This window comes from Pteropus alecto, unplaced genomic scaffold (genome assembly GCF_000325575.1).
Source record: "Pteropus alecto unplaced genomic scaffold, ASM32557v1 scaffold11, whole genome shotgun sequence".
NCBI lineage: Eukaryota > Metazoa > Chordata > Mammalia > Chiroptera > Pteropodidae > Pteropus > Pteropus alecto.
Genome location: NW_006431956.1, coordinates 4230469 through 4257752, shown reverse-complemented (window position 1 = coordinate 4257752; position 27284 = coordinate 4230469). Strand labels below are relative to the sequence as shown.

General features: G+C 46.0%; 1 protein-coding gene across 3 annotated transcripts in view; it reads right to left on the bottom strand.

Moving 5' to 3' along the window:
- The window catches only part of LOC112475630 (CUGBP Elav-like family member 2), a 404363-nt gene that overhangs the window by 266847 nt on the left and 110232 nt on the right, over positions 1-27284 (bottom strand). For 2 of the 3 annotated variants that reach the window (XM_025043408.1, XM_025043405.1), the window contains exon 2: positions 26085-26120. The exons of the other annotated variant lie outside the window; for it this stretch is intronic. In XM_025043408.1, the coding sequence (XP_024899176.1) occupies positions 26085-26120 (36 nt within the window). The remainder of the gene's footprint in view (positions 1-26084; positions 26121-27284) is intronic. 3 annotated transcript variants of the gene reach the window in all.

Below are 27284 nucleotides of genomic sequence, written 5' to 3'. Positions count from 1 at the left end.
ATAAACGAATAGATGTAGCTAGACAGAGATAAATGTTAAAATATTTATAAACAGACGCTGGAACTCCCCAGGAAAGGTCACTTCCCAGGGGGTCAAGTCCTGCCACCTTTTCCCCTGAGGCCAGTTCCCGTCTTTCTTCTTCCCTGTCTTCCTTCTCGAATAACGGTTTCTTCTCCACCTCGAGAATGCAAATGCAAAGGCCATGTGCAACCGTAGCTCCTTTCTTTGGGGTTTGGTCCAGCACCCCGTTTTTCAGAGGGACGGGAGTCTGGCTCCTCTTTGAGTTGGTCTGGATGGCACAGCTGTGAGGAGAGAAGTAGGTAACAGATGCAAAACGCTGACGGGTAATGCTGAGGAGCGTGCTATGACATGGCTCTTTCCTCAGACGTGCAATTCAGGCAAGAATTTGGGCACGGTCACTCCCTGGTGCCACTTCCTGATAGGTGAACGTGTCCACAGACGTCCTCCTTGGTGCCTGCAGAGCAGCTCAGGGCCCTTCACCCCCGTGCTCAGGCCAGGTACCATCCTGACTCCGTTCGCCCTCCTCTCTCTCGGTGGAGCCCAGTTGTGGCCGATGGGACAACTCCAGAAGCTCGAAGTGCAGAGGACGAACAGGGACTCTGTCATTTTGCAGTGGGCCCTAGATAGACACCTCTTCCTGTCTGGTGCCGGGCTGTTTGCTTGGCCATGGCTTTGTTATCCGGGCTGCTGGGCCAGGAGGGGACAGATGCGGGCGTTGGGGGGAATGGAAGAGAAGACAATCTCTATTTTTCCTCCTCCGTCTCTAGGCCACTAGAGTGTGTTTTCAGTGGAAAAGCAGGAGCTGCCTTCTCTCCTCTTTGCCCAAGGGTAAAGGGCGGACTTTACGGGGGAGGCGGCTGCTAAACTTGAAAGACTCAACAGGAGGCACGGAACGAGGGGGCAGCGGTTTTCCATCTTTACTGCTGTGCCCTCGGGGGAGTTAAACAGCAAGAAGCCGAGCTTCCCCACCCGAGCACCCTTCTCAACTCCTCATTAAATAGAAACTTACTCAAACGAGGGTCTGAATATTTGGAACTATAAGAAAGGAGGATGGTACTGCAGGCGAGCACCCAGTAGGCTTAAAAACTCGTCCTCACGGCTTTGGTAGCTAGCTTTTAGATACACCGAGGGCCGTGCTAAACGGCAGATCACAGAATCGCGAAGGCCACCAACGAATGAATGGGACACGGGCTGTTCTCATGAGTTACCAAAATACCATTGCGAGAGTGTGACTGCTGCCACAAAGCGAAAATCGGACTATTCTCAATCTTGCCTTACGGGAGTTTTTCATGGAAATTCTGCTTTTGTTCAGAACAGGCCTAGACCTTTTTAACGGGCATTTTTAACAGTCGATGTTTTAATATGTGCTGATAGCTGCTGCTGTTCTGTTTTACATACTTCGACTGAACTTCTATGTTTTGTACTTATGCCCTGAGGCAATTTAATCACAACAGTTGCAGTTTTATATGCGAAAACGATAAATAAGTCAATGGCATCCAACTTCCAAAAGAGGGTGGCGGCGGTAGGATATCACAGCAGGTCATTCTTCGTAGCTCTCTTGTGAAATCCTTGCAGTTCTCCCATAATGCCCTGAAAAGGGCAGTCCCTGAGTAGCCTGCTAGTATTAAAGGAATCATGTATGCCCACGCCCCCAAATAAAATGAACAGAATCCTACGGACCATACCCACCCCCGCTACAGTTGCTACTGTTCACAAGAACACTGCACGGCCCTGAGTCCGGGCCCGCATCCAAAATCTCAACAGGTCTAAACCCCTTGCCCCAGTGGCTCAGACCCAGTGTCCACTGGGACAATGGACAGAAGTAGATGGGCTCAAGGGCTGCATGTCACCAGGCTCGCGCCTGCAACACCTTTCCTCTGTGTTTCCTCAGAGTAATGTTCTCCAGCAACTGAAAGATAGAGAACACACTCGAACCACCATTCGGATCATGCTCCTCCCCAAGCTCAAGCGTCCGCTCTGTTCAAGAACACGAAATGCGGGCAGAGGCACATGGAGCCGGTTAGGGGACACAAGAGTGGCCGGAGAGCCACTCCCCCAAACTGCCTCCCGCAGAGGGGCAGGAACTCAGGAATGATGAGGTGTGGCTCCCTGCATTGTCGAGGTCATCAGAGAAGCCCCTCAAACAGCCCAGGGTCAGAAAGGGACAAACGCTCTTTGAGCATAAAGAAGTCATAGTTCTGTCAACCTGAAGAATGTCAATTTCTTTTGCAGACAAGATAAGGTTTTTCAGCCAGAAGCTGATCCCTGAGTCTGAATTTCTCCAGCAATTGAAAGATAGAGAACACATTCGAACCGCCATTTGGATCATGCTCCTCCCCAAGCTCAAGCGTCCGCTCTGAGTCTGAACAAGCTGAGTCTGAATTTCTAGGTGGGATTTTAACAGAACAACGGTCTGCACCCCTGAGTGAGAACCCCTTCTGCCATGCCATCCCCTGCCCACGCCATCCTGTTCTCGTCCCCTCTCTTGTCTACAGCTGCGAGATGAGGCTTGGGAGAGACCCCTCAGAGTCACAGCTGTGCAGTCAATACAAGCTGGAGTTGCTCCAGAAAATGCAGGGACTTTGGGAGCGGGTAGAGCTTCTTGGACGGACCCCAGAGGACCCCGGCATGCTTAGAAGGGCTGTGGCTTTTAGTCTGGCAGGTCCCAGAGGAGGAGTGGCTCGGGCTGATTTTTATATTAACTTCATTACTCTTGCTGCTATGTTGGGAACAGACCAAGGAGCTCAGGGTAGAGGCAGGACACCAGTCAGAGAATCGCTGGCTTCCAACACCCCCGCGACCATCCCCACAAGCGGTGGGGCCCGGCAGGCCTGACCCCCACCGGAGGCACTCCGAGCTCTGTGAATGGCCCCGAGGACTTGCTGGGGAGAGTGGGGTGCCTTCTGGGCCCCACGGAGGAAACGGGACCGTCCGTTCTCGGCTGCCTTGTGCTCACGAAATCTAAATGACGGCCATTCCTGTTGACAGGCGTACAAGCCGTTCTCATGTACCTCACCTCGCTCGTTCTGATGCAGTCTCTCTCCGACTGTCGCTTCCATGGAGGGGACTCTGAGCTCCGTGACTCAGGCGCATACCTCCGACTCCCACGAGTGCGACTGAAGATGCCCTATTCGCCACGACCGGATGCGGCTCCGCGGCTTTGCCTCCCCCAGCACTTTTCCTCCCGGCCGTCCTCGCTCCCGGCCGCCGGTTCCCCCGGTGCAGACTTCCTGCTGTAAGGCAGCCTCCTTCGTTTCTTGCTCTCATCCACGTGGTTCTGATTCTTACAAATCACGCCTCTGAGGCAGCTTTTCTCCCCGTTCCCACGGCCGCTCGCTCCGTCTCAGTTTCTCTTCCTCTGGACCACTCTGAGCCCGGACCGGCCGCTCCGCCTCCAGATCGGCCCCTCACTCCAGACCCGTGCGAGCTCCCGCTGGCCGAAGGCGAGCTGTGGTCGCGGCTTCAAAATCTTCATGTTCCTTATCACCTGGGGTACGAGACACAAGTGCCCCAGCTTGGCGGCCACTGTGCCTCATGACAGGTCGGAACCTGGCCCCAGCCTCCCCATTCCCTCGTGAGACCTGCACATGTCCTCGGGCAGATGACGGCGACTGTTCTGCCCCAGGCCCAGCATCCCTGCCTCCTGCTCCTGGCGTCCCATCTGTCCTCTCCCGGCTCTCCCCAAAGCCCTTTTCAGGAAGGCTTTCTTAGTCCTCCAAACGGGGAGCATTGTCTCTCTTCTAAAATGGCATCTTTCTCTTATACATTTGTGATACAGATACGTATTTCTGTCCAATTGTACTGCTCGTGACCTTGAAAGCGGAAAGGTGAAGGCATTCTCAAATCTCTTCAAGTGTCCAGTAGGGAGTACTCTAGGTGCTAGGTACTAAGTGCTAGGCACGCGGTGTTTTCATTAATTTCTTATTCCGCAAACCCTGAACGCCAGACGTCGCCCTGGGCTCCAGGGCCACCAGTGCAGTGAGATTCTGTCCCCTCCTCAACATGCTTGTTAGGCATTCAACACAACGTGAAACGATTTACAAATTACGGGAGCCGCAATCCAACCGTCCTCCGTTAACAATTAGGTTTTGCACTAACTTCAACTCCCGCCCTCGTAAATCAAGGTAATTGCCTGGCAATCTGGCGAGGCCTTGCAAGGCGAAAGGGCTGTTCGTGCCTTGTGTCAAATGGTGAACAGAGAGGGGAGGAAAAAGGTAAATTACCCGGCCTCCATCTGTGCCCACTCAGCGCTAAGTCTCCAGGGAAGACGTGCTCAGGACCACCCGACTGAGACCCTTCGGCTGCGCATGGGGGAGCAGGGAAGGGTCTGGCTGTAGTGTGGAAATGTGTCTCAAACTCTGGGCTGATCTCTCTGTTTGAGAGAGAACGTGCATACTTCCAATGGGTTTAAAAGGTTACCTCGCCTCCGCTGACTGTACACCCAGCAAGCAGGGCAGGACTCCGAAGGTCTGACGGTGACATGTGCTGCACATTTTAAAAGTGTCCCGTGAAATAGAAAACATCACAGCTTGCTCGAGCTCCAGGGCAATCCCGTGCCCGAGCGACCTTAATGCGGCCGTGGCTAACATGCTGAGGCTTGAGATGCACACTCGCCAGAGAGACCCTGAGAGAAGGCAGAGGAGTGGTTCAGACGACCCTAGAAACTGAAAATGAACAGAATGTGTGCAGTGTGGACAACGTATTGTAGTGGTGAGGAGCACGGCCTCTGGAGCGAGTCGAACCCCAATTCTGCAACATACCAGTTGTGTGATCTTAGATACGTCGCTTTAAATGGAGGTGGTGCCAGTGGTTACCTTAAAAGTGTTACTGTGGCTGTTAAGTGAGTTAATGTTCATAAGCTGCTTAGGACAGTGCCTGGCAATCATTAGCACCATGGAAGCATTTATTAAATTAACGAAACTAGACGTCCTCTTGTTTTCTTAAACTTCCCCTTTTTAAGACAAGAAAAATAGGGTACAGAGGCCTGTCAGTACCCTTACACGACACGGGGACCCTTGATGACCCCATGGTTATTTGAAGCCAACTCCTGGTCTACTGAGCAGCCACCACGGTTCGTAGGAAAAGGGGTAAATTTTGTCATACGCAATTGATTTTTACAGTTACTACTCTCTTTAAATGGAAGAAAAACATCCAAAGCGGGGGGGAAAAAAAATCTTTCCCAAATGATGCTTGAATAAACCTGAACAAGTGAAAGCTCTCTGTAGGTGACACAGCCCTCTGGAGAGCAGGACACAAACGCTGTGCCATGAGAGTGGCACGTGCAGTCCCGCGGCCACGGGAGCCCCCGGCCGGCCCTCTTTCTGCCTTGTTTCCTCCTTGATGTGCAATTTCATCTTTCTGGGGCCTAGATAAATCTCTCTCCGCCTGTATTATCTCCCCATTACGAGCGAGCGGCCGTAATGACAGCCACCTGTTTTAATGGCAGAGCCAGGATGTCATCATTTTCAGCAGAGTGCTGTTAATCTAAGTAACCTTTCCCTCCAGGCATGCCATCCCCACCCTTGCTCCATCCCCACCCTTGTGCGGTTATGAGCCATTTCCAGAGCACCTGTCTCCTCTAGTTTTAAAAGGTAAATTCCTCCCAAAGGGGGCCTTGCTCACACCCCAGCCCCCTGCTCTGCTATCTGCATAAATCCTGTGCTTTCCGTCGTCGCTATGGTTTTCTCCATCAAACCAGCAGGGGGGAAAGTGGAAGATGGAAACATATTGTCTGAGAATGCACATTAACATACTGGAATGGCCCAGTCAGAAATTTGTCAGCATTCTTAACCGCCACCTTCCTGGGCTTCTATCCTGGAGCCGCTGTTGACGCTGCGGACAGTGCCTTGCCGTCACCGATTCCTGGACATCAGCTATGCGACATCCACGGCTCCACGGGGTTTAATGCCAGTAACGGCCACGAACGCCATTTGCCACTCAGACACACACAGGGGCTCTCGCCACCCCCAGAGGGCCCGAGCGACATCCCAGGCTCACCGACGCTGTTGCGTCAGCTGCCGAGGCTGTTCCGGCGAGCCCGGCTGTGGCCAGCCCACGTGGCTGTCCACTTGCCCAAGGCTCTCAGGACGACAGAGGCCTGGGGCCCAGGGGCTGGCTCCTCCTCTTAACCAGCCTGAAGCCCACAGGCAAGTCTCGTCATTTCTCTGACAAAAGGCTGTGGTGAGGACAGGAGACATAGGCCAGAGTTTGCAGGGAGCGGGGAGCAGCACGTGTAACCTGCTCTCCTCCCTCCCTGAGCACCTAAGTCCTGACCACCCTCCAAGGCCAAGGTTCACCTCCGCCAGGAAGCCTCCCCGACTCGCCGGCTCTCACCGCTCTCCTCCTGGCCACACCGGGACGGAGCTCCCCTCTCCCTCTCCTGGTGTCTGTGCTGTCGGCCACACGCGGTCGAGGCAGGAGGGAGGGAACTGCTGTCAGCTGTCGCCGTCCGCCACCCTCCAACCCTGGCTCTCCCGCCCCAGTGTCAGGCGCAGCAGCAGCATCTCCCACTCCTGGGCCATCTCCTGACTGGTCCCATCTACTCCTGGGTTGAACGCCCAGCCCTGTGCTCTGTGTCCTGCGCCTTCTTACCTTTCTGGGGACTGCTCCCCTTCTCCAGCCCTCTCTACTGACCCCTTCTTTACAATTAAACATGGTAAGTCTCTCCTGTCTTCAAGAAACATCTGCCTCAAAGCCCACTAGTTCCTACCAGCCACCAGCCGCCTCTCTCGTCCCCTCTGAAGCTGACTTTATTGGATGAAGCATCCAGGTGGCTCCCGGCCGACTCCCGGCCCAGCCCACTCAGCCTGCTGCCTTCTGACCCACGGGTCGGCACTTATGCTGGGCGCGCCTCTGCCCCGCTCCTCAGCGCCCGTGAGCGCTGAGCTGCTAGGCCAGGCCCTCTGCTCTTCACACGCGAAGCCCTTCCCCAGGGCAAAACACGCCCCCACACTTCAAAGATTACGTTTGCTTATGACTGCTCCAAAGTTACATCCGCACCGAAGTGGTCAACAGTATCAAGCGCTGCCAAGAGACTAAGCTACATACACGCACGGAAGTGTCTATATCTGCGACTGGATTTAGCTACACATTGAGTCACTGGTGACCTCTGCCAGGGTTACTGGTGGGGGTAGGGGCAAATCTCTCATTTTGTGGCTCGGCTGCTTAAACCCAGTGAGGCAAAGTGACTGAAGAGGCTCGAAGTCACACACGGAGATCGACGCAGCACGGGGACAGGCACCGCGTCAGCACAAATAACCGAGTCTGTCTTAGAACACAGCACTTGACAGCAGCAAGCGCCACCCTCCAGCAGCCTGCGGTCCGGAGTCACGTCTACATAAGCAGCCTCTGAGAGCATCCCCAGTGGTCCTCACCGCCTGCTCATGATCTTGTCCCGTCCTTCCTCTGGGTATGGGCCGGACTTTGAGACTCACAATAAAGGGAACACAGCCAGGCGCTTATGACGCAAGCTCGTAAAGAGACTGCCCGGCCCTAACTTACTCTCACTCTCGTTAGCCACAGTGGAAGCCAGCTGCCCTCTGGCGAGGCCCAGTCCACGGAAAACCAGGAACTGAAGCCCTCGGTCCGATAGCCCACGGGAACCAAATCTTCCCGACAATCAGGCGCATGGGTTTAGAAGCAGATCCTTCTTCGGCTGAGTTTCCACGCCAGATCACAGCCCCAGCCTCAACGTGGACCAGAGCTGTGTGAGTGACCTGGAGGCACAAGCCCTCAGCTGAGCTGTGCCCGGATTCTTGAACCAGAGACACTGAGATAACACGTGTTTGTTGCTTTAAGTTGCTAACTTTGGGGGGTAATTCGTTACACAAAAACAGGGTCCAGAGGAGGGAAGAACACAGCCAAGATAATTTTTTCCTGAGTCCCCAATCAAAATGAAAAAAGAGAAATACGTGGCTGAAATTTAACATGATGACAAACGGGGCGTTTGTGAGACTCATTTGACTTTTGATTTCTAAGGTTGACTGTGAAAAGGAACAGAACATTCATATTCTTCGATTCCCACCACCCCAACCGAGTGAATGGAAGAGACAATTAGCTGTCACTTGCTTGGTGTCACTGGCTTCTTTTATGTAGCTGTTCTGGGCAGATGGAAAGCGAGTCCAGCCTCCAAGCGCAGTGTCAGCATTAACGAATTCCCCAAACATCCTTTTTTTCTGGGGCAAATTTACTTTACGACCACCACCACTGCCAACAGAAAAATTAAATCAGTAAATCAGTTTGAGGAAACTGTCAGGAGGAGCCAGGAGTCCCTCTAAAGAAAGCGAGTGTGTATGGGTGACTTCCCGCTCTGCTCTGTGACTGGCCTGCCAGCCAGTCCTGGGGCCACGGGGGGCCGAGAGAGAGGCGTCATCAAGCTCTTGGGGCACGAACACGCGTCAGGGGCCTGGCTGCCCGCGGCCCTGTGGCTCTGCGGCATATTTCTCCACCCTCCAGGAAAAAAGAAAGCAATCGTTGCCAGGCTCTTCCTGCTCGCGTTTCTGGGAATACGCGTCTCTAACTTATTAACGCTCTGCTGATACTGACAACCTTGGCAAGCTCAAGGCTGCTTTCCCAGCCCCTTCCTCCTCTGGTGTGACCTCTCTGGAACATTGCTCGGGCCCCAGGAAAAGGGACAAAAGAGCGCCCCGACCGTAAGTTACAGGGTTAACACAGTTGCCAGTGTGAGAGAAGGTTGTTCCACAGAGAAATGAGCATCTGAGGTTTTTACTCTCACTGAATCACGGAACAATCATGAGAGCTACAAAAGTTACATGATCGAATTCAGCAAAGCAGCCAAAATACCCACAACACCTACTTGAGAAAGAGTCCCTCCCTTCAAGCGTCCTCCTTCTCTCTCTCTCTCTCTCACACACACACACAGACACACACACACGCATGTGCACGCACACATACTCAAGTTCATGGTTGTCTAAACAGACATGTTCTCAGGTGGTAACTATCTACCTACATCATGAGAAGTATCGGAATAATAAATGACAGTAACCACATGCTATTTCTAGATATTTCTCTGCTGAGTTTCATATATTTGAACTATCTGTGTGATTTACTGAATGTCATACTCTTCATTCAGATATGTTAGTAGGATGGAAACAAAGCCGCTTGTGTTAAACTGAACATCTTGCTATGTAAGCAACCAAGTAATGGAATTCCCCCATTTTTGTCTGGATGGGGGACATCTGCTGTCTTTACCTCAAACCTACACTCCCCAGTTCACCCCACACTCCCTCCTCTACCACTGGGAAGCAAGTCAGTCCCATTTCCAGTCTACAATTTAGATAGTTCTAGACAATCCACACAGCAACTCCATGATTCACTGATATCTGGGAACCAACTGGAACATCAGGAACTCATAAACACTGACTAATCAAAGATCAACACCCTGCTCCTCTTTAAAAAAAACTGGACACAATGTACATATTAATGTCGGGAGTCGACTTCCCTTCAGAGCACCAGCTTTTAGAGCTGAGAGTTCCTGCACAGAGCTTACCCTTTCTTTTCTCATCTCTTCGTGCATAATAAACCTGGACAGCATAAAATTTAGATATTAGCTTGGGGACCTAAGTCAAGAGTAAAATACCATTTTTCACAAACTATCTCTAATCTTTGATTGATCTGCCTGTCTACTGGCTGACATGTAGCCAATGCTGGCTTTTCCAATTCTATTTGAGTCATGCATTTTCCCCCTCTCTCTTTCTCCCTCCATTTCTTCCTTCATTCAATGAATAAATACTTATTAAGCAACTGCTAGGTGCCAGGCACTATAACAGGTGCAGGGACTGCAATGTGACTGCACTGGTAATATGGATACTGACACTGCCCGGCTTTGATGCCCTGAGTTTGCCCTGAAGGTCACCTGCAGAACCTTCTCAGAAGTCCACGGATTCCTGCCTCATTCTGCCTTTCAGAGAGGGCTGCCTCCAGCCCTAGGAGTGAGTGCTTGGCCTGAGCTTGGGGAAGACAGTGCCTGAGAACAAATGTCCCTGGAGTGATGTCAACCACTGAAGGATAAGGCATTATGGGATATACTACCTCTTGCTGGCCCTTCAGTAGAACAGCACCCCATGGGGGCTCAGTGGTTTGAGTCTCTGCTGCCCAGGCGGTAGCCCACTCATGAACATATGTCTACTGGCTGTGCTTCCTCCTAACCTCACGTCCCTACTCCCTCAAGTTCTTGGATTCCAATCCTTGTCTCAGGCTCTGCTTTAGGGAAAATTATTTGAACTTACATTCATTGGGGAGACACAGTACAGTAACTCTGAATTGTCACAAAACTCCTATTTTTTTTCCAAGTAAGAAAAGAGCAGAATGCGATAATTTAAATCGTGAATCATCTAAATCTAAGTTGCCTGGTATATTTGCAATAACATTTTAATATATCCCTAAGAGTCACAAAAATCCAGAAAGCATTCACTCAAATGAAATTTGGAAAATGTAGTAAACACAGGTATATTCTCTGAAAGAATTGCCATGCAATGCCTTAAATATAATGCACTAGCATTTTTCATTCTCTGAATTTAAAGATAATCCTTTGGAATTTGGGTCTTTGAACCGGCTGTACTGTTCAGCTTTTTGTTAAACCTAAATAACATTTCCAATTCTGCAAACAGAATCAAATGAATCAAATGAATTCTATGTGGTAAACTTTACTTTAATTCTATTTTTCATCAACATCACATGCCTATTAGAAAACAAAGAACAGCTGGCTTTTCACTATAGTGATTATGTTTCATTACTGAATTCTGAATATTCGCTGTTACCTGTCTCTCTCTCTCCGTCTCTCTTGAGTCATTCCAGATTAAATTGCTGTATCCCAGACACCCCAATTTACTTAGAGGGGATAAGATGAATGGGAATAGAGGCGAAAGGAAAGAAGGAATATTGCTTCTATAATACTTTTCAGTTTCATACAGAAAAAATAAAACAAAGACAATTTTAACATCTGTGTGGTCAGTAAATGTCATTTCATCCATGCAATCATCAAATGTCAGTTTCCATGAGTCGGCTAGACAGTCTGTGAATTGACTATAGTTTTCAAGCTGATTCCTGACTATGGACATATTTCACGCTATGACACCACCTAGACGTTTACTGTTTACAGTCACGGTTACAGAATGCGAACACCTGAGGACTCAATCACTTGACATAAATAAGACTTCATATATGTACGATCAAACTTTCTAATAGCCAAACTCTGTCCTCTGCTTCAATGATAGCTACTCATCATAAACTCAGAATTGAAAGTCGAATCTTGATTGTTACTGCGTTCTAAACTCATATGAACTCAGTAACATACAATATTGCCTTTATCCTTTATATAGTGCTTTTCAATCCACAGACTTCTACGGCAGTTTGATAGGAACTCAGAGTCTGAACAGAAATAACTCCTGCAGTGGCAGTTTCCAAAATGCTTTGTAGTACCTTCTCACAAAGTACATGGTAACAAGTCAACAAGAGAGAAGGTAGTATAAACAAAAGCACTGTATTCACGCAGAGGTGACTGGACGTTCTGCAGTCCCTTGCTGCCCATCGGGTGGTCCGAAGACCAGAATCCTCAGAACTCCTGCGGGAGCTGTGAGGAAGGCAGAATTCCGGTCTCACCCCAGCCCATCTGAATCAGAATGTGCAGCTCAACACTGAGATCTGAGAACCACTGTGGTGCGGCATGATGTGACGGCTCAGACACCTGTTTGAGCCCTTGGTTTCCATTTAGCCAGAACAGGCTTTGGTGGAAATACAAGAAATGACGTTTTTGTCCCCAGGGGCAGGCGTGGGAGAGAGACAGAAGTTACCAAAGAATGGGGGTCGGCGGGGGAGGGCGGGGAGATGCAGAAAACTAGGCAGTAGTTAAAGGGGTTCCTGGCTCTTTGGCCCCTAAATGGGTACTGAAATAACAACTGGACTCTGCCTGCACCGAGCCAACGTTGGCTCGTCCAGCAAGCCCAGACAGTGTGGGTATGACGACTCGCTTTCCACTCTCATGCTCAGTCTATTCATCTGTAAATCAAGGGATGACACAAAATAAGTTTCGGCCAGCTCTAAAGGTGTACTGTTCAGCGTACAGAATGGGTGTATCCTGAAGGGAGAGCAGTCACATCACATAAGCATACTGGCATTTCTCACGCAGATTACTTCGTGATCTTAGACAATGTTTTTGTTAAAATGTGATCACTGCTCCACCGAGAGTGACCATTTCTTCTTCTTCTTCTTCTTTTTCCTTTTCTTTTTAGGAAAAACATTTATTTACTGAAAAATTTTGATCTATTTTTTTTTTAATGGAGTGAGAATAACCATTTCTTTACCTTTGTTCCTTCTAAAGGTCTGATTGCCTCATTCTACTTTACAAAAATCAACTTCGATGCACACGTATATCAGAGAAGGGGGAGGACCCAGTGAGAGGGGGAGAGGGTGAGGGAGAGCGGAGCGTCTGAGAAGTCTCTGCAGCCAGGAAGCTATGAGGATTCACAACCACCACGCTGGTGTCACCTTGTTCTCCAGTCCCTAGTCCCTTTCACAGGGTCTCATTTTCCAGTTCTAAGGTACGATTCTCGAAAGAGGAGCAGAACTTTTTCACCCTGATAAGCATCCCTGTGTGATGTCTGAATGTCCACACACGTCAACAGACAAAATTTACGATATAGCTGGCTCAAGAACTCTGGGCTGATACGCCGCATGTGCTATATACGCCAGCAGGCAGCTACTTTATGACCTGTCTTCCCTTAGCTGTTCCAAAGCCTCCCCAAGCTCCTCTCTCCTCTTGTATAAGACATTTTAATTTAGAATATTTAGGCAATACTGGAAGTAGCTTACCAAAGGAAGGGATAAAATGTCATACTCAGCTTTGGTTTCAATTCACCTTGGTGAATTGATGGGACTCTCTTGCATGATGGAAGCTGAACTTGGATATGACTTTCTCAAGTGAACACTGTCAACTGCCAGAGCTTCAGGCAAGAACCCAGAAAAGATGAAACTCCAGACATGATGGAATTAGCCAGGAAGTACCAGGCCAAGATGAGAAAGGCCAAATGAGAGCAGGCAGCAAACATAATTCCGCTGCCAGCAAAACTCCTCTAACACCGTCGTGTACCAAGTTTTCATAGGGAAAGTCAGGAACGAGATGGCAGTCGAGGTGGGCATTTAAAAGGGAAGGGCAGTCTATATGTAAGTTACTCCCGAGAACTCCTTTTTTAAATTCTCCTGAAAAACTGCCAGAATGAATTAGACTTAGAATTAGCATTTAAGCATTACATTTATTTCTGCCTCGACGTTATTTGTCCTCAAGGACTCCCAAATTTGCATCTCACCTAATTTGGCAAAGGGTGCCGTCCTGAAAGGCAACTGCAAAACCCATTTGTGTGAACAAAATGACTTCAACAACACGTCTACGCAAACGACTTCCGAGACGCTTTATTCCCAGGCCCTCCGACCTCCAGCGCCACGTCCAGCTCCACGTCCACAAATGCCCCTCGGCCCCACCGGGAGGGTCACCTAGACATCAGGCCTTTATCCCTCAGTATCAAACAAACCTCCTTCTAGCCCCTCATTTCCCAACGAGCTCCCTCCAGCCTGCCTCGATGTGTGGTGGCATTCTACGACGCTCCCAGACCGGAACCCTGGGGAACCTCGGACCACTATCTCCTGCATCACCTAAGCCTTATTGATTTGTTTTTCCTACTCTTTCCTATAATCGATGAGCAAGCACATTTTTCTTTCTAGAATGACCAGTCTAGTTCATGCCTTTATTATCCTCACTTGGACTATTTCGAAAAATCCTTATCTCCCAGTTACGCATTAATTCTTCTGGTGTATATTTGAGCACCTACTGTGTGCTGTAGGCCCTGTGCTAGGCGTTGGGGATAATAAGGGGAGCAAAATGGACTTGGTTCTAGTCCTATGGGAGCCTGTGGGCTGGTGAGGCCCTGCTCATTGCAAGGCATTCTGGAGGACACGGCATTTGATCACCCTTGCCAGCACACTCCGAACCACGTATTCAGCCTGCTCTGACGCCTCCAAAGGCCTCCTGAGAAGAAAACAAAGCAAACCACAAGCAAAACTCCTCAATCATTTTTAAAGCTCGCAAGTTGGCTTCTTCTGACTTCTCTAATCTCATATTTCATTATTCTCTCAACAAACCATCTGGCTGAAACCAGCTGGCTGAATCTGCTTCAGGACGCTCCCTAGTCCTTGCGCTCTGCTTCGTTACTGCTGTTTCTCTTCCCAGCAGATCTACGTCCTCCTTTGTGATATCTAATTTCTGATTGCCAGACCCCCAGAAATAAAATGTTCCATCTCTCCTGCGAACTTAAAGATTTAGTCAATTTATATGGTTCTCAATGTACTCAATACAAATGGTTTCACCTTATCCCGTGACAGACACTGGGATCTACGGAATAATGTATTTTACTTGAATCAGATTTCCACTTTTAGAATCTTTTGGTTTTTAAAGGCGGGAATCACTGTACCTTGTATATATTTCCTTGTTCATATGGGTGCTCAATGATGCAGCTAGTAATAACAATATTGTTAATATCCACAGATTCATTTAAAAATTTCGTCATTTATTATGTCCCTATGTACCTTCATTACTCATTACACATTACACATTTACTTAACCTGTGAACTATCCTCGGAATGCTATTTCACTGAAAGCCCAATTTGGGAATGATTCCCCTGTACTTTGGGAGGACCTGGTGCACTACACTGAACTGTGAGCCACCAGGTGTCACTCTTGCGGATACTAGCGGAGATCCGCAGGTCTGGAGCTGGTGAAGAAGGGTCTCAAATGCTGTCCTGTGGTGGTAGAGCCAGATTTCTCCTTACTCACTGGATAACCGCGCTCCCAGTCTGGGTTTCTCTTTAGGGCCCTTCATGCGGCTCGTCATTTCCCCTTAAAGTTAGATCCAGTGGCGGGTTAAGGACGGGTAAGGATGAACCCACACAAGTAGAAGGTTAGGGATGAACAGTCAGGCTGAATGGCGAATTTGTTCTCTCTGCTGGCTGGTGTCACGGCCTCGGTTTCATTTTATATAGTGTTATATGAGTTTAATGTTGCTTATTTGAAAAATGAAAACAATATAGGATGCTTGAGTGATCTGGGCCCAGAAGGAAATCTGTATATTTGCCAGAAAGAAGGAAAAGGGAAATACCTAATAGAAACATTTATAAAACCTAATCTGAAAGGGAAGGTTTACAGGGTTTGAAATTTGGTGTGTATAACTGAGAATGAATTTTGTTAATTCATACGTCCTTGGCAGCTTCCCAATTCCAAACATGAGTGGAGGCAAATGTTTCAGAAGGTATGAAAACCAATCTGATCCTGAGCGGGAAGGGAAGCCACCCCCTCCGCCCCGCCCAGGGTTTCGCCGAAGCTCAGGGGACAGTGAGCGATAAGGAGCCTTGGGGAGCCCAGAGCAGCTTCTAACGTGCAGATGCTTTCTACGCACTAGGTAACTAGGTGAAATCCGCATCTAACATAGAATTTTACCTCGATACTGTTCCTTTCAACACCAAAGAAAATGAACAATGGAAGGTTGTGACACAAAATTATTTACCTAAGAGGCTGCGATGGCTCTTAGGACACTCGAGTCAGGAATTCCCCTTCCTTCTGCATTGGCTCTGCTTTCTGCAGGGTGTGTGTGCATGTGTGAGCGTGTGTGTGTTTCCCCTTCAATCCTCTCAAGATTGCAACTTTTATATAGCAAATAAGGAATTCTAATTGCAAAACTTTATCTTCCGCAGAAACCATTTCCTACCCCTGGCATAGAAGCTCTGAAGATAGCGATGCTTCCACAAGCAGAATGAATACAGCTCCAATTCTCTTTGGTGACAAATTCAGGAAATGGCAGGCTTTATCTTAAAAGGAGTTCGACTGCTGCACAAAGCTCTCATGTGCAAATAGTGAAATTCTCGAATTGTGATAAATGTGCTTTTAAGAATTTTTATTTTGATCATTTATTTCAGGTAACACTTGTGGATAATATGAGATTGCTTTGGATTACTGAGTAGATAAGGAAAACCTAAAAGAAAAAAAAAATTAGGGCAGGCCTTTATTAAATGTTAAAGTATGCCTTTGCTATACTCTTATAAAGAGCCAAACAGGGTATCGAAGTCTCTGGAGACCGCCAGCATAATTTCTTTATCATGTTCCATTTAAAATTTAATTATGCAGCTACAACAAGACGGATTCGAGCAGTTTAAATAGGTCACACAGTGAGTAACTCTACGATACTCTAAAGTTTTCCTTGTAAAGATCATTCCTTTGATAAGTCTGTGATACATCAGAATACTAGATTATAAAATGAGTGTAATTTAATTCAGTCACCATGGACTCTTATATACACCTGTAAAGAATGGAATGTTTTGACTTAGGTAATTTGGAGCATTAATGAAAACCACATTGCTGATAGAGCCGACTATGACAGATGGGGAGTATTTGCAATGCATACTTTTTTGGGTAATCGTTATTTTCATGTAGTGTAGTAAGGTCAAGGGAATTTTATATTTAATGTTTCAGTATTTTGTTTTAAATCAATAGTAACTCATAGCAAGGCAAAAATCTAGCCACTGAATAATTGATCTCTGAATTAGAGGTGCATGTGGCCTATGGCTTGGCATTCCTTCATTCCCCACCTTCAACTTCAACCAGCACGCAACTCAAATTTCCTTACAGTAAAATAACAAAGTAAACGCTGTTTCGAGCACTTCACATGTATTACTTCATTTGATTCTCAGAACAGTATCATCATCGCCACTTTATAGAAAAAGAAAACAAGGCAGAGAGAGATTAAGAAACTTACTCAAAGTCACTGAGCCAGTAAGTGGACAAAGTGGGGTGTGAACACATGCTGGAGTCTGGCTCCAGGGCGTATGTGCCAAATCGCTTTACTTGGTTGCTTCTTATAATGACATAAGGTGTCTTGTTTTGGATATGGACACTAACCAAGTGTTGGTAAAAAAAAAAGAAAGAAAAACAGCATAAAGCTATCTTTGAATGAATCACTGTAATAGCTACCATGTATTGATCGCTTGCGGTGTGCCAGGCTCTGAGCTAAATACTTTATATGGATTATCTTCTCACTGTGACTCTATCAGATGGGTATCGCAATTTTTCCAAATTTATAAATGAAACATGGAGGCAGAGATGTTAACTAGCTTGCTCAAGGTCACACAACTAAGAAATGGCAGACACAAGATTCAGAGGCTCATTTCTGAGCCCGAAGCGCAATCTCTTAATCTCTATGCTAACAGACACTCAATAACAATGGCTCTGAACAGCTTGGTAATGTCAAATTTAGGTTAATAACTTTCTAGCCAGTAAGACGAATTCTTCTCTGTGGCAAGAGTATGAATCAGCGAGCAGAGTGGGAAGGGTGACAGAAGGCAGAAATCATGTGTCTAGTCTAATAGTGGTTCTTTGCGAAAGGGTTTCTCTTCAAAGCTCCCTCCCTCCTTTCCTGTTAGGGACCAAAAGTGTCCCTTTCGAAGGCATATACTGAGGCCCTAACCCACACTGTGATAGAATCAGGAGGTGGAGCTGCCTCAGTGATTTGGTTTAGATGAGGTTATGAGGGTGGGGTCCTCGTGATGGGATTAGTGCCCTTATGAGAGGAGAACCCAGAGCGTGCTTTCCCTCTCTCCCCCATGTGAGGACACAGCAGAAAGGCTTCCCGCAGAGCAGGAAGCAGGTCCTCACCCAGACACTGCATCCGCTGGCACTTTGACTGTGGACCTCCCAGCTGCCAGAACCGCGAGATATAAATCTCTTTGTAGTTTAAGCCACCTGGTCTCAGGTGTTTTGTTACAGCAGCCCGAGCTAAGATACTTCCCAGTACAAACTATTTTTCATTCACTCAAACATCTATTCACTCAGACGGTGAAACATATAAATGTTTACTCAGGGTCTACTACGTTCCAGGCATTGCTAGGCAGTGAGGGGAAATAACGAATCATCATGGGATCTCGGTGTGTTTCCTACTTAGCGGAGAAGGTATAAAAGTGCTCCATGAAAGTACATTAGCAAGTGGTTTCAAACGCTGGGACGGGGGCTAGCACTGGGGCTTTGGAAACTGAGAGAAGGAGCATAAAACCCTTCAGGGAAGACATGGCTTTGCGGGAAAAATGGCATCTACGATATGTCTAGAATAGGGGTAGGATACCTTTCCTGTAAAGGTAAACAGTGAATATTTTGAGCTTGCCGAGCCATATAGTCTGTTACAATTACCCACCTGAGAGGCTGTGGTGTAAAAACAGGCACAGGTAACACGCAAACAGGCAGGCGCGGCTCTGTCCCAATCAAACCTATTTATGTGACCAGACTACAGGCTGGGTCTAGTCTGAGGATATAATTTGCCAACTATGGTCTAGGAGAACAAGTGAGAGATAGCTTAGAAAGGGAGACAGACGAGAGAGATGATGGGATTTCCAAGCAGCAGAAGAAAGACGGGCAAAGAACTGGAAACCAGACCTCATTTTTTAAAAACTCTAAAACAGGCTCATGCAGTCATTCAACAAATCTCCGCTGCCTGCCAAGTCTGACCTGAGTCATGTGAATTGAGAAATAAATGGGAAAGGCGAAGGAGACCGTGATCTGGGGATGATGAAGGGGATGAGATCATAAATGGGTGAATTAATGGACAAGTAATGCCAGGTTCTATGTGGATGATGCAGTGTGGCAATGTGGCAGTGAGTGACTGCTGTGCAGGGGGCCGTACAGAACAAAGTGGTCCAAAGCGGTTCTCTGAGGAGGTGAGAGAAGAAAGGCCAGCGTGTCGGGGACAAGGTGCAGGAGAAAGTGAGGGGCGAGGAGCTTGCAGAGGTAGACGGAGGCAGCCCACGGAGGCCCGTGGAAGCCAGAGTACACTGCTGAGGCTTTATTCCAAGCAGCAGGAAACTGATACCCAAAACAGTATGGTTTCATTGGTGACTTTTAAAGGATCACATGATATGTGAACCCCCGCATTGCAACAGAGGAAGCAGAAAACCACTTAGGGGGCCATTTTAACAGTGTGAGTGGGGCTTTAAAGAGAAATGGAGATAAATTAAAAGTAAAGTTTGGAGGTTGAGCCAATGGGCTTTGCTGATGGATGGCCTGCTAAGAGTGGGAAAAAGAAAGGCAATGTAAATGACTCCTGGTTTCTCATCTGAGCATTTGGGTGCACGGTGGCAAGGTGGGCGGGGGTAGGATTCGAGAGCTCTTTTTTGGTCACGTCAAGTTTAAGTTTACATATTTAAGTGGGGCTGTTAAATCGACAGCTGGGTATTCAGATTTGAAACTCCAGGGAGAAGCTGGGCATAAAGATGATGTTTAAAATCATAAAACTAGGTGAAATCTCTCCACATCCTCTCTATGAGTGAAGAGTGAAACAGCCAAGGGAAGGAAACCTACACACCTCGACAGGTAGAGTCAAGCAGAAGAGGAACAGGCAGGAAGACTGCGGAAGGACGGCCAGGGAGAGAGGAAGAAAACTGGGAGGGTCTGGTGTCCTGGAAACTACGCAGGCATTTCATGGAGAAGGAAGAAGGCCCTGTCTTGAACGGGCCAAATAAGAGTGCAGATAAATGGCCTTTGATTTTAGCTAGAAAGAAGCTGCTGTTGACCTTGACCAGGCCGATTTAGTGGAATGAAAGGGTCCGAAACCTGGCTGGAATAGGCTGAGAAGAAAAAGAGAGCAGAACTGTCCTTGTGGCAAATACCATTCCTCAAGTACGTATAAGCCATATCCCCCTTCCCGACCCCTACCTTCCTCCTTGATGGCAGCATGTGCCTTCCATTATAAAGGCTGCTAATACCAGAAAACCAATTTCCACTTACTAAGATGGTCCAGAAATTCTTCCCTAAAACGGAGATACATGAGAGGAAATGTCCTTCTTCACCGGAAGTGGTCAGATCTCAATGTGATGGCTGGAGCTGCTGCAATCACATTGTAACCATGAAGCATACAATACCTAACATGCTGAGGATGGCAGGAGAAAATGGGGCTGTATCAGGGTGCTGAGTGAAACTTGACCTTCTCTGACCTCTTAAACTATAGCTATAAACTCAATCTGCATTCTCCAGCCTGATATAGCTACAGTGCCTTGGGGCAGGGAGTAGAGAATCCATCTTAACCAACTGCAACTGTGGCCTCAAAGTCAGTATGCAGTACGGTGGTTCCGTGCTGGAAACAGGAAATTAGGCAGTGAAAGGTTTGGAAACCAATCACCAATCACAAGCGGGCTCGTTCGTTACTGCCAGCCAAACAGTGAATCTGAGAAAGAGAGGCTCTGGGGGTTACAAAGTCTGGGGGTGCCATGGGGTTCTATGTGGAAAACTTCAACTTTTTCTTTCTCTTTCTCCATTCTATCGATTTGCCCAGATTAGTCTTCTTAAGGAGCAGCTTAGAACGTTCCCCAAGTTCCCCTTCCTCCCTCTTGCACTCTGTCCAACAAGATGTCACCACTTCCTGTTCCCTGCACACACTCCCGGGCCTCAATGATGCCGTTCCCTCTGTGTGGGGTACACAGCCCCCTATACTGCCACATGCTTAAATATGACCCATCTGCCCACGTCCAGCTCAGAAGGCTCATTCATGATGGTGTCCCTGCTTCCTCCAGTCGGAAGTGGCCCGTCCTGTTACTGAAATCCCTTGGTGCCTTTTGTTTGCATATATGTCTTTCTACCTCTCTTCTGGCTTGAAACACGTTCCACCTGGCACTGTGATTTCAGCACCTGCTACCCTAGACTGAACTGCCCAGGGGAAGCGACGAGGTTCTGTTGGTTTTCAACCACAGTGCCTACAACCATCTTTGGCGTACAGCTAATGATTGATGCACCTTCGCTGAATTAAGGAATAAATGATGGATTTCATAAATATTGAACAGCACCAGATTTAGGTCCCAGGAAAGTTGAAGGAACTGTTCTTTCTTAGGGATTACAAAGGAGACAGGAAATTTCATCAGTTCTAGGTTACTAAGTAAGAGGTCAGCCTAAAAATACCAAGACTTTTTTTTAATTTCCTCCCCCGCAGGCCCTGGCACCCACTTTCCTACTCTGTTTCTATGAGTTTGATTTTTTTTTTTTTTTTTTAGATTGCACATATATGTGATACCATGCGGTGTTTTTCTTTGTCTGCTTTATTTCACTGCACATAATGCCCTCGAAGTCCACCCATATTGTCACAACGGCAGAAGTCCTTCCTTCTCATGGTCGAATAATATTCCATTGTACATCTACCCCACATCTCCTTTATCCATTCATCCACGGCCAGAGACTTAGGTTGTTCCCACGTCTTGGCTCGTGTGAATCATGCTGCAGTGAACACGGGAGTGCAGACGATCTCTTTGATGTCCTATTTTCATTTCCTCTGGCTATATATTCAGAAATTTTAATGCTGGATCATAGAGTAATTTTAATTTTTTGAGGAACCTCCATACTGTTTTCCATAGTGGCTGCACCAATTTACATTCCCCCCAAAAGTGCACAAGGGTTCTCTTTTCTCCACATCCTCTCCAACATTTGTTATCTCTTGTCTTTTTGATGATGGCCAGTCTTACAGGTGTGAGGTGATGACTCATTCTGATTTTAGTTTACATTTCCCTGATGACTGGTGATGCTGAGCACCTTTTAATATACCTCCTGGCCATCCAGATATCTTCTTTAGAAATGTCCATTCAGGTCTTCTGCCCATTTTTTAATCAGATTGTTTGTTTCCTTGCTTGCTATTGACTTGTGCAATTCTTTTTATATTTTGGATATTAAGTTTTTATTAGATATATGATTTTCGAATATTTTTTTCCCATTTGCTAGTTGGCCTTTTCATTTTGTTGATGTTTTCCTTTGCTGTGCAGAGCTTTTTAGTTTGATGTAGTTCCCGCTTGTTTATTTTTGCTTTTGTTGTCTTTGGTTTTGGTGTCACTAACATTTTTATCTTCTAATTTCTAAAAGTCTTTCAGAAGATAGCATTTTGTAGTGAGCAATATGCGATTCTGTCACCTGCCAAAGCCCTCCACAGGGGAACAGACATCTAACTTAAAACCCTTCCAGAGCCACAGGTGGGGAGTCGAGCCGGCAGAGCTACTCCAATTCTCTCTGCCTCCTCTTTTCCCTCTTCCTGCCACCTGGCCTGTCACACCCACGACTGAGGATGTAGTCAATCAGAAAGTTCATTCTTGCCCCAATCCCAACGAGAAATCTTTCTCATTCACATTTCCAATAATCAAGATCCCTAATTTAAGACAAAAGTTTCGTATGTGAAACTACAATGCAATTAATGGCTTAGCTCTGACAGACACATAAACCAAGTGGTTCTATCTTCTTGGGAGAGGGTCTCAAACAGTAATTCTGTGGTATTTAGGAATTGGGGTCCCACTGCTTATACTGAATACTTATGTTCCCAATCCCCGTCTCCCCCCACCCGCAAAGAAGGCGCAGAAAAAATATCATGTTATTGGGTTAAAATACAAGAACAAAAGTCTAAGTCTTTTTTGTAGCTTCACTTTAACCTTTGGCTCCTGATTGGTTTATGCCAAAATCTAGTAAAAGGTGGCAACTGAATTATGTACTTAATTATTTTAAGCTTCATTTACTGATACTTCCTGCTCCTTAAAGAGCATCCTGATTTCCGGGTGCTGTGCCTCAAGGGCCAGCTTGTGAATCTCTGCCGTGGTACCCAAGGGATGTCTGTTGAGGTCTATTAAGTTGCTTTATTTCCCACACTGTTTAGTTAACGTTGAGAAATAGTGGACGACGTGCACAAGAAATTAAAATGCTCTCTCTTCTTTTCAAAAACATCCTCTAATGTTGAATGATTACATTAAAAACTCAGCTAATGTAATCCTTGTTCATACCTTTACTCCGCTATTCAAAATAAAGTTGTATTTCTGTACAGGCATCATTTATATTAAAACCCCGGCTTATCATAACTAATTTAGCACCTCCGTTCCATCTGAACGAGTGGGGTTTTACCACAATTTAATTTAAAGACATCTACCTAAACTAAGCACTCCTTGCCATTAAAAAAGATATTAAAGACATGCTTGTAATGGAAAAAAAAAATTGGATTGCTAAATTATTTTTGCTACAGCAAAATAAAAGTGAGGAGTCATATCTAAGACTGAAAACGATCATTTTCACAGTTTAAGAAATGGACCCATACATCCGTTTCCATGACACTTCAAGATAAAGAGGACAGCGTGAATAGCACGCGTAGCCAGTTTAAATATTTGTTTTAATCCCAACAAGATCATTGGTTTTAATATTTATAATATAATTACAATGCTTAGTGCATGTTGCTCATATAATCTAATTTTTTCCTGGTGACATATTATTACTAGGCTTTAATTTCAGCAGTGGCAAGAATTCAGAAACGCATTTAGGTTATCATTAGTAATGAAAAACAAACCTGCTGCCTGTTCGAGCACCGTGCACACACATCTCATTTCAACTTCAAAGCGTTCTTAACTTCCAAGACACAATCCACTGCTACATGATTTGTACAGTTTCACAGAATATTATCAACCGGTGGCCAGCTCCTTTAAATTAATGCCATGCAAGGCAATTAAAGTTGAAATACTCCACCCTTGTGCAATATTTGTAAATGGCCTTTCGGAAAATTTCAAGACAGTCAAAACCAATGAAAACCAGGGCGTAAAACTGCTATAAAATGCCATTGTCTTCCTTCCCAGGCACACATCCCTAGTTAACAGTTGCCTGAATTGCAATTTTCTGTTTTTCCTAGATGTCACAGCATAAGCATGCTTTTAGGACAAAAAGGATAAAAAGCCCAGTGTCACGTTCTACTAATCATTAGCCGACAAACAATATAACTACAGGTGCCCTGCTCTGAATGGCGCCAGGGTATTCCAGGTCTCATTTGCACATTCCCTGTGACACGCTGAAGAAATTTAAAAAAGGACTGAAAGCTGAATAACTGATTGAATTCCACAAGACTGCACCAACGAACCAGTGTCAGCAAAAGAAATACTGTGAATGCCAAGAGAGGTATCCGTGGTCAAATAAATAGATGATTCCATGTTAAAGTGGGGACGGGAAACAACTGTCAATAGCTATGTCCTAAACTGCACGTGCCTGAGGCCCCATCAGAAGCTGAGAAGCAAGTGACGTTATTTCTCACACCCTTACTGCCATGCCCTTAGAACGACTGAGAATCGCAGTGAGGTCAGCATCGTCGCCATTTTGACTTTCAAGACGTTACGCCATTTGGACAACAAAAATCGATGAGAAAAAGTGAGTAGGCTCATTACTAAAATGTCTCCCGTCAAACTCAAGAAGACAGCGTGACTCCCTAGGGCAATAAACCAGCTACGACGGAGGGTCCCTCGCAGTGAATACAGGAAGTGCCGCTGGCTGGTCACAATGCAGTGCGGCTGGGTGGAATTCGGGGTGCGTACCCGATTTCTCGGACATCTCAGTAATTTCTACTACAGCCCCGTGTGGGTCTCATCGGACAACCAAGTGTGGTCTTCTTCTTAGCCATTCTAGAAAAGTATGGAAGTCATTCTTCATTCCACTATTCTGGGATTGACTCCTTCACTACAAACACGGGCAGTCACACAACTAACTCTCTCTCTGAAAATGACCGGATGCTTCAGTTTTCACACCGAACCTTCTCCAGAGGGAAGGCACAATGACAAACAAGCAGTGGGGATACAGGCACCAGAACTCAGATCTGCTTTTAACCCTACAAACCAGCACACAGTTAAAACATTTCTTTGGGACGTTATCCAAAGCATTAAGACATGGAGTAATTTAAATATTTGGATCACAGTAAACAGTTTTTTGGCAAATATTAATCATGATCCTATAAGCAAAGATTTTCTTTACATAAAAAAAGCAACCAAATGTGCTCATCTCCTATAACAGATGGTGACGATATGTACTGTTCTTATTCCCTAGTGCTGTTCACCATCATATTCTGTTCACACTTCTTGTTCTTAAGATTCTCTTGATTTTCATTCTGACAGTTCCCAATACCCTATTCCCTGTCCATTTGTTACAAACGGCTACTGAGCACCTTCAAAGAGGAAGGCACGGTGGTAAGGTGCTGTCTGCAGACTAATAAATAGCGGTAATCATTTTTGATGGCTAGTTGTATATAATTTGCATCCTATTTATCCTATCTTATTTCATACAGAGACATAAAATCTCAAAAATATATAAAATACATCGATCAATTTATATATTGATTTCTTTTCCTGGTGAGATAATATTACGAAGTATTTCCACGACGATAAGAAATATGCATGTATCTAGATTATCGTCAAATCTAAATAACAGAATAAACAAACAAACAAAATAGAAATAGACTCACAGATACAGAGAACAAACCGACGGTCGCCTGATGGGAGGGGAGTTGGGAGGCTGGGTGAAAAAGGTGAAGGGATTAAGAAGTACAAATTGCTATGGTAGTTACAAAACAGTCACAAGAATGTGAAGTACAGCATAGGGAATACAGTCAATAATATTGTAATAATTATGTATGGTGCCAGGTGGGTATTAGACTAACTGAAGGGATCGCTTCGTAAATTATATAAATGTCTAACCACTATGCTATACGTCTGAAACGAATATAAAATAATAGTGAATGTCAAGACAGCTATGATGTAAGTTCTTTAGAGGAAGCTCAGGATTCTTTTATAAATTCATTAATCTCTGAACACAGTAACAATAATGGATACACAAAAGAAAAAAAAACCCAATTTAATGTGTCTTGAGATTGCCAAGTCCCATGAATATGACAGAGGAAGCAGCTACACTGACGATTTCTGTGAAGAATACAGCTCATCTACACATCTCCAGATACACGGTAGAACTTCAAAGGGATGAGAATGATTCCTCCAAGTCATATACAGACATCACCCTTATTACTTCTTGGTTACATCACTTCCATGTGACTCATGCAGTGTCTGGCATTTACAGAGTGACATATGAGGTCTCAAAATCTGATGTGAGGAAGAGATAATGAAGAAGGCCCCTCTAAGAGGACATAGCACCTCTTTCTGGGGACACCAGAAATCACGTGCAGAGTAAGTAAAACGCGCCTGCTTACCTTGGTAGACTTCCAGCTAACTCGGTGGTCGTCTCTCTGGAGGAAAAACAGAAGGTAACTATGATGAGCTTATTTTGTTAACGTCTACAAATGTGTTTAATAAAACCATCATATAACGTGCCAAGGCATAATGGTATCATATGTGTGCAGAAGATACTGCATATACAGCTCTTTAGAAATTTAAAATGTACTCTAATCATATTTCTGATTAATTCCCATAAACGTTTCAATGGTTACTTTCAAAGGAAATTTTACAGATGTGCAAAATATCTGCCTTTGCTTCCTGGTGGTAGAACTTAATTGAGTTTAAATCATTAAAATTTAGAAATGTACAGAAACATACAGAAGGAACGTACAGAAGGAAAATAAGAGCAGAAAAAAAAACACCCCAAATCACTTTCTTAAGTATTTTCCAGTTAAACAAAGCACGTGTCGTTTCTTTCCAAGAATCATTTAGGAACAAATTCCTCTGATGTGTCTTTGTGTTGATGATCTCTGTCACCTGAGGTTTATGAAGGAACATGAACAGCACAAAATCCTATTCTTTTAGCAGCGAATCGCTGCTTTTCATTTTTTTGCTATCATGTCCTAGCAGTTGGGATTGTTGAAAGCAGATGCTATGATAATCCAATGACACAAAAGACCAGTCACTAACAGAAGGCTCTATGGCATGTTATTAAGAATGGACAGACAAAAATTTAAAAACTTTTTCCTAATTGTGATATCTCGTCCTTCAACTGGAGATGTGTTCTTGGAAGTAATGGGCAGCGATGAGGAGGAGGTGGTGATGGAGGTTTAATGTTGAGATATTTTGAAAGTGGAGGTGGCTCAACTTTAGACTCAGGGATTAAAGGTGTAATTCTTAGGAATCGTAGTGCATACACTTCTCTGGGTCACGTGATCCCTTTAAGACTCTCATTAAAGATACAAACACCTTACGTAGAAAAAAATAACAACACACTCTCACATAGACACATGAAATGCGGTGTAGAACTGTAGATGGTTTATCGACCTCCTAAAGGGAACACATCAACCCTGGGTGAGGAATCTCGGTCACACTGCCTTTACTCACCTTCTCAATCCAAATAAAGGCCTCCCCGCTCCATGAACTGCCTCTGACCCTCCCAGCCTCTAGAACATTCTCCTGCCTGTTGTCTGTGCCAGCACTTGGGCACTGCAGGGACGTGCTGGTTCCCATGG